This window comes from Helianthus annuus, chromosome 11 (genome assembly GCF_002127325.2).
Source record: "Helianthus annuus cultivar XRQ/B chromosome 11, HanXRQr2.0-SUNRISE, whole genome shotgun sequence".
Classification (NCBI taxonomy): Eukaryota; Viridiplantae; Streptophyta; class Magnoliopsida; order Asterales; family Asteraceae; genus Helianthus; species Helianthus annuus.
Genome location: NC_035443.2, coordinates 8,429,742 through 8,437,958, shown reverse-complemented (window position 1 = coordinate 8,437,958; position 8,217 = coordinate 8,429,742). Strand labels below are relative to the sequence as shown.

At 38.5% G+C, this 8,217-nt stretch overlaps 1 protein-coding gene across 1 annotated transcript; it reads right to left on the bottom strand.

Moving 5' to 3' along the window:
* Positions 1-3,282: 3,282 nt before the first annotated feature.
* Positions 3,283-3,924, bottom strand: LOC110876936 (zinc-finger homeodomain protein 5). The gene has a single exon (XM_022125094.2). It carries the CDS (start codon positions 3,822-3,824, stop codon positions 3,294-3,296), a length of 531 nt encoding a protein of 176 aa, XP_021980786.2. The 5' UTR covers positions 3,825-3,924; the 3' UTR covers positions 3,283-3,293.
* Positions 3,925-8,217: the final 4,293 nt, after the last annotated feature.

The window sequence follows — 8,217 nt, the reverse complement described above, 5'->3', positions numbered from 1 at the left end:
AACACGTTTTTCAGTTTAAAAATGCAGGAAAACCACCAAAAACGGGTGCTAAACCAAGTGTCCAAACACACCAAGAACTTGAACAAACCCGGTTTTAAACAAGGTAAAGAGCCTTAGCTCTGATACCACTTGTAGGTCCCTCTCGGAGGATGACGAACCTAAACCTTGTTATACAAACCCACTAGCGAGTGCGGAATCCAAGCTAGCAAGCAAACCGGGATGAAACAAGTATAAACACAAACACACAAAGATTCACCGATTAACACTACTTGTATTAATGCGAATGAAAGGTTCCAGTTACAAGCACAATGTTCACAAATGTGTTTTGCAAACTCTCAAAGTGTGTGTGTGTGTGTTTCGGACAGAATGCTCTCAAGAATCTCTCTAACTTTCTGTGTGCATCTGTTCTTTTTGTGTCTGCTGAAATGAACACACTGCATGGGTATTTATACCCAAACACAACAGGTCTGGTCGAAGGATCATTCAGAATGACCGAAAGATCATCTGTCGATCACAAAGCCCTCGAAGGATCCATATTTACCTCGAAGGATGGTATATCCTTCGAGGTTCAACAGTATCCTTCGTAGGACATCTTTCGAGCCCATCGAAGGATAGACATAAACCTTCGATGGCCCATCTTTCGACTCAGACACTTTACAAACATATTCCTAACTGTTGGTCCAAGTCAAACCAGGAGGACGGTTGACTTGGTCAACTTACAGGACTGACAAGGACATCGTTTACATCGTGACCGAATACAGACAAAGTACAGACACAAGTGCACCAACAATAAACACCACCAAAAAAAACACTTTTATTGGAGATTGTCTGATGCTCCACATCTACTTAGATAGGACTCAAGGTTACCTTCAAAACTCATATATCTTGGAGATTATGGTTGAAATGACTTACCAAAAAGGGTGATGACACAATAATTGTTAAAACTCTTCAATAGTCTGTTATAGAACCAATCTTCTGTATTTTAGCCAAGAAACACCACTAATTAACAACTTTACAATGACAGCCTCGAGCTTCTCCAACATTCTATTGTCTTCACATGAATTTGTAGATGATTTTGAGGAGGGGTTGTTGCATCAATGCACCCTAATTGCTTGTAAGGCGGAAATTTCTAGCGTTGATCATATGGCTCATATGTAAGGATGTTGGCTCCTATTATACCATACGACTCATATTGTTGGCCCGTATTATACCACACGACTCATATATATTATACCATATGGCCGGTATGGGTGACTGCACTTCCAAAAGCAGAGTTATTGTTGGTCAATTAATAGTGGATACCAAATTCAAAATTTTCAAAAAGAAAAGGTTATGAAACGTATACGGACCATTCATGTAATTATATGTATTAAAAAGGAACTACAAAGAAAAATAAGTAAGTTTTATTATATTTGTTTAAAAAATTGATAATATTTTATTTATTATTTATTTTTGCATTCGTTAAGTTAAAATTATCTTGATTTATAACTATGTATATTTTTCAACATTTGTGCATTCGTTAAGTTAAAATTATCTTGATGTATATTTTTTCAACATTTGTAACTATGTATATTTTTTTTCAACATTCTGATACATTTACGTATAATATTCTTTTCAACATTCCAATATTAATTTCATTTAATTAAATTGTAACCAAGTTAATTAAATTGTAACCAAGTGAAATCAACCGAGAAACATTAGTATTGGTATCGGTATTTGTTGTTATATTGTTTTGGATTTTGATAAACTCACAATGTATTATTACCTTACCAAACAATATCAATATCAATCAATATCAGTGCATGTATTCATTTTGTTGGTGCAGTTTTTGTGTCTGTCGCTTGTTCTTGTTAGGTCTGTAATGTACGATCTTCGTTTATCGTGTCTGTATGTTTTGGTCGAGTCGACCAAGTCAAGATATCCTCCTATCTTGACTTGGTACGACATTTATATAGTGATGTATGTAAAGCAGCTGCAAGTGTGTAGTCTGCAGTTTGTTTGTTTGCTTGAATCTTTACTGTTTTTGTTTACTGTCATGTTGTCTGTATTGCAGCCTCCCCACGAAGAACCATTCTTCGTGGGATATCATCATCACGAAAGACATTTCGCAGTTGACTTGGTGTTTCGTTGGTTTGACCCACAAAGAACCTAGTTCTTCTTGGGCCTGAGTCTTTCGTGAGCCCAGTAACATTCTTCGTAATGTTACTAGGTCATCATTCTTCATCCAGAACAGTAAAGAGAGCACCAAGAATCTGTCCAAACATTGTGTGTATGTGTTTGTACTTGTTCTCTTCAGATTAATCAAGATAGTGAATCTTTAGTTACGTGTTTGTGTTTTACTTTGCTTCGGTTTGCATTCTTACGTGGATTCCGCACTCAGTGGGCCTACACATTTTTGTGATTTACGGCTTCGCTATTAGTTCATCTATACAAGCTTGTCTACAATGATAAATGATACTAATACATGACAAACCAAACAGATATTGTCCGAACAACATCAGTAGTGTTTGCTTTTATGTTTTCGATCGACGTACGTCTGATTCGAGTGCTTGTATTGTACCGATACCGTCATAAACCGAAATGATACCGACTGAAATTAAGCCCGCCACTTGGTACGGAGACTCCAACTAGTAGTTAACTCTATAGAAAAGGTTCCTAACTACGGTTACAATATCAATACAAAATCAACTACTCAAAGTATACCTGTAGAACTACCCAAATCAAAATCTTTAGTTAGTGTGTGTTATTGGAACCTTATACGCTCCTCTTAAATGATATAAAGTTTTTGATTTCTTGAATGGTGCATCTAGGGTACATGCATTATTGTGTAGGTACGACCCTTTTAGGGCAGAAGAAAGCATTAACTGATCCCATAAATATGAACCATACAAGATGAAACAAGCTAGGCAATTGATACTATAAATTCATGGAGGAAATTAATCTCCTGATCATTGATCTTGTGGTAGTCACATGCTTAATTTCCGGAGGTAGAGTGTGTAATAAGCACATGAAATCTGTAATAACTATCTGAGATTTGTTTTTCGGTAACATTCTCAAATCCATATATATATTTTTTTATTTTATTCATGGTTATTGTACTTTCTAAAATATTTTAATCAAAAGATGGAATCTATTCATAGGAATAGAGTTGAAATAGCACAAACATAATATAGTAATTTATCTTAATTGAAATCTTGGGTACTGTATAATATACTATCTCCATTCACCAACCTGCACGCTTAAACCCTATGCTCATTATTGGGGATCAAGAAAAGATGATAGCTTTTTGGATTTTAGTTAAGCTTAATTGAATCTTGCTGATCTTGTTTCTTCTTGCAGGCTTGTTTGCTGTTATGCATCCATACTTTGAACACTTTTTTACTGACTCCAACTTCATTGCAGAATTGAAGAATTTCTTGTTCATCTTGGTTTTGAATCATCCACCCTAGCTTTTCTGCAAAATCATGCATTTTTTGTTTTTGCTCTTCTGTGAATTTTGTTCGGAATCTCTTCTTTAATGGCTGTCCTGAAGTGGCAATAGCTAGAGGTGGTGGGTTGTGTATAGCAGGCATCCGTGTGGTGGATTGAGACTCGCTTTCCATCTCTCGACGGTGGAAACTCCGGTGGCATTCGCAGGCGGCGCATGTTATACCTTCTTGTGTGCCTTCATCTCCATTGGCCATGAATTCCCCACAACCATCTACAACATAGAGACCCATGCTGGTAGCATGGTTCTTTTGGCATTCGCGATAACTGACCCCCACAGCAGTCTCAACGTTATTCGATGAGGGCGGTGGCAGTGGTTGTGGCCGTGGCGGAGGCATCAGATCTGGGTTTGATTCTCTTCTTTCTCTATGTACTTCAATTCGGTCTTCACGGAATCCATGATCTAGGATTTCATTTGATGAATTAAAACTTGCATAAGTGAATATGGAAGACGATCCTTGATTAAATTGAAGTGGGTTGTTGTGATTTATATTTGACATCTAATCTCTCTCTCTCTTGATCTTGAAAATCTACTAGAATTATACACTCCTAATCTTATTATACAATCTGAAAAGTAAATGCAGAAAAAATACTAATAGATATTGATAAATGGGTGATGCCAGAGACACCACCTCAAAATCTGTACATCAGCGGGTATGTGTAGGTCCCTCGGAGGATGAGGTCAAACCTTAACCTTGTTATGTGAAACACACTAGCAAGTGCGGAATCCAAGCTAGAGTGCAAACCGAGAAGAAACAAGCACAAACACAAGACACACAATATTCACCGATTAACACCACTTGTATTAATGCGTATGAAAGGTTCGGTTACAAGCTCAATGTTTACAAATCTGTTTTGCAAACTCTCTAAGTGTGTGTGTGTTCACAGAAGTGTCTCTCCAAGTTTATGTCTCTCTTGTGTCTCTCGTGACTAAAATGAAGTGAACACACTACATGGGTATATATACCCAACACAGATTGTCTGTCCGAAGGATCATGTAGGCTGGTCGAAGGATCAGATAGATGATCGAAGGATCATCTATCGATGTTAAACCTGTCGAAGGACCTACGTATATCTCGAAGGATGATCTATCGAAGTTCATCTTTCGAGCTCATCGAAGGATCTAAACTATCCTTCGATGAGACATCCTTCGACACAGACAAGTTACAATCATATTATAACTGTTTGGCCAAGTCAAACCAGGAGGATGGTTGACTTGGTCAAACTTACATGACTAACAAAGACATCATTTTACATCATGACCGAATACAGACAAAGTACAGACACAAGTGCACCAACAAACTCCCCGTTGGCTGTAGCTTTGTCTCGATCTTGATCATCTTTGATCTTCGTGTCTTCAAGACTCTGATGTCCTTTCAAGTCTTCAATGTCGGAGGATCTTCAAAGTCTTCACGTCTTGAAAGTAGAAAGTGTATCAACAAACTACCCGTATCATGTAGGAAGTGTGTTGACAAACTCCCCCTTAACATAAGCTCCCCCTTGAGTTATGCTCGTGAATGACTTGATCTACAATGCTTGATATCCTTGTGGTGTTGATGATGGTCAGCGGCAACTCGATCATCTTCATCTTTTGAGTGCCTTCACGTCGTGTCTTCATTCCGAAGCTTGTCATCGACTATGTTCTCCTTGCCTTTAGGATCTGCACATGCAAGAAATCTAAACGCGTAATGAGAACAACTGCTTGGAATATAGTTAGCATAAACAAATGACACACTAATGACCATGTCACAATCAAACACCGTCCGACAGTTTGAAAGTTTAATAAATTTGTCAGTTATAGTTTCCAACTTTCAAAACTTGCAAATTTCGACCGTTTATGAAGATTTAGTCAATTCGGTTTTCGTTAAGGTTTCAGGTAACGAAGACTCGAGATCCAACATCGTACGATCGAAAATAAAATAGAAATAAAATCTTTTTGGCTTTTATAAAGTTTATATTAAAAGATAACAATTTTAATATCCTTTGAGTGTTATCAAACGACATCATCGCTAATGTCGTGCTGATATGCACCAAACGACAAAACTGTTTAAAATAAGACAATAAAAGTTAAGCAGTAAATAAATATATACAGACATTCTTTTTGCGAGTTTCGAGGGTAAAAGAATCATATCAGTGTACGGTCATGCCAAAACACTCTTGTTGTTCAGTTAGTTAACATTAAGATAAGCATCCTATAACAATTATCGGTATTGTTGTCCACTTAAGCTCAACTTATCAGATGTAATCATGGCGAGGGGATACGTTAAGGTATGATTTATACTTACCGACCGGTGTTCATCCACATCACGACACATTCCCGTATCAAGGTATGCACGAGGGTTCATCTTACCGGTGAGTATACCGATTATCATCTGTTTGACCGTATATGATGTGAGATTCTCACTTATTTTGATTTGAAAACAAGCCCTATGTGATAGAATCACTTATTGATGAGGAACTTGATTTTCATATGTACTATCATTTTCTCTTTTGCTCGCCAGGAAACTCATTTTTGTTTTTCTATTGTTTTTGTGTTTTTGAAATTTTTCGATGTTTTTGGATTTTCAGATTTTGGATTTACTCCCCCTAAAATCAACAAACTAAGATAAATTTAAAACACAGAGATATTTACAAAAATGATTTTCCGATGTTGGTTTACTCTTGCTTGACCTTAATGCCGTTTACCAATAATAAAAAGTCAAATCTTGATTTGTCAAATGCTTTGGTAAAAAGGTCGGCACGTTGGTCATCGGTGTGCACCTTAACAACATCGATTAGCCTTTTCTCAAAGCAATCACGTATGAAGTGATATTTGATTTCGATGTGTTTGGTCTTTGAGTGCTGCACAGGATTTCTAGTGATCTGTAATGCAGCAGAATTATCAACGTAAATAGGAGTAGTTAGGAATTCAAAACCGTAGTCGCGTAATTGTTGTTGGATCCAAAGAACTTGGGAGCAACAACTTGAGGCAGCAATGTATTCAGCTTCGCATGTAGATGTAGCGACGCATGTCTGCTTCTTGCACTGCCATGTGACTAGGCGATTTCCTAAAAACTGACATCCAGCCGTTGTGGATTTGCCGTCGATTTTGCATCCGCCAAAATCAGAATCACTGAAAGCGACCAATTCAAAGTTATTATCCCTAGGGTACCATAGACCGGTGTCAGGGTAACCCTTCAAATAACGAAAAATCCTTTTTACAGCTGCAAGATGTGAGGCCTTCGGGTTGACTTGATATCTGGCAAGCAGGCACGTTGGGTACATTATGTCTGGCCTTGATGCTGTGAGGTACATAAGAGATCCGATCATTGCGCGGTAATATGAGGGACTAACAGCTTCACCCTTCAAGTCTGGAGTAATTCCGTGATTTTGTGGTAGTGGGGTACCAATGGGCGTTGCATCAGACATCTGGAACCGGCTCAAGATGTCACCAACATATTTAGTCTGATGAATGAATATCCCAGACTCAGTTTGTTGCACTTGTAGGCCCAAGAAGAAAGTCATTTCCCCCATAGCACTCATCTCGAATTTATCCTGCATAATGCGCTCGAAATTCCTACACAAGACATCATTAGTAGAACCAAAAATAATATCATCAACATATACCTGTACCAGAAGAAGATCTCCATCTTGTTCTTTGATGAAAGAGTACAGTCGATAAGACCTCTTCGAAAACCGTTCTCCAGCAGATAGTTAGATAAGGTTGCATACCAAGCTCGCGGTGCTTGATGAAGACCATAGAGAGCTTTGTTGAGCAACCAAACCCGATCGGGATGGATAGGATCTTCAAAACCTTGAGGCTGTTCGACGTACACCTCTTCTTCAACCACACCATGTAAGAATGCACTTTTGACGTCCATCTGGTAAACCTTGAATCCTTTGAATGAGGCATAAGCCAGAAAGATCCGAATAGCTTCCAGACGTGCAACAGGTGCATAGACTTCGTTGTAGTCGATCCCTTCTATCTGACGAAAACCTTGAACGACTAAACGAGCTTTGTTCCGGATAACAACTCCACGGTCATCCTTTTTGCATTTGAAAACCCAACGAGTACCAATCTTCTTCTAACCAGCAGGTTTCTCTACGAGTTTCCAGACACCAAGCTTCTGGAATTGTTGCAGTTCTTCCTGCATTGCTTCAACCCAAGAGTTATCTTTCATGGCTTCTTTCCAAGTTCTTGGCTCTTCCTGTGAAACATAACACGCGAAGACCAATCGTTTTGTTGCCCGGATTCTCGAATAGCTGCATACAGGCCTGCATTGTTGTTGTTTCGCAACATGTTTCTTGTTTGAATGCCACTTTGCACATTTCCAATGATGTTTTGTTGAGGATGGGTATTATGAATCCTTGTTTCTGGATTATCTGGAACTGGAATATTTATACCCAGATTGTTGAAATTGAGATCAACAACTAAATCAATGCCCGGAATTGACGAAGAGGATGATGCAGTAGCTCCAGCTGTTCTAGGGGCATCCACTGGAGGAGTACCCTCTGAAGTACCATGAACTGCTGTTGTTGGAGCTTCTTGATCTGCATCTAGAAATTCATCATCCTCTGAAGATTCGTTCAATTCGGTTGCATCATGGAAATCCTCATTGTCGAGAGTATTATTGTTCACCGAAGATGGTTCTTGATTGACAAGAATTGGACGAACCACCAGTGAAACTGTTGCATTGTCACTCTCGAAAAACATCCTTGCCGCAGCACTTTCTTCAACGGCTTCAACATTGA

Bases quoted from the DNA above. Each gene is read 5' to 3' on its own strand.
- LOC110876936 (XM_022125094.2), bottom strand. From the start codon at position 3,824: ATGCCTCCGCCACGGCCACAACCACTGCCACCGCCCTCATCGAATAAC.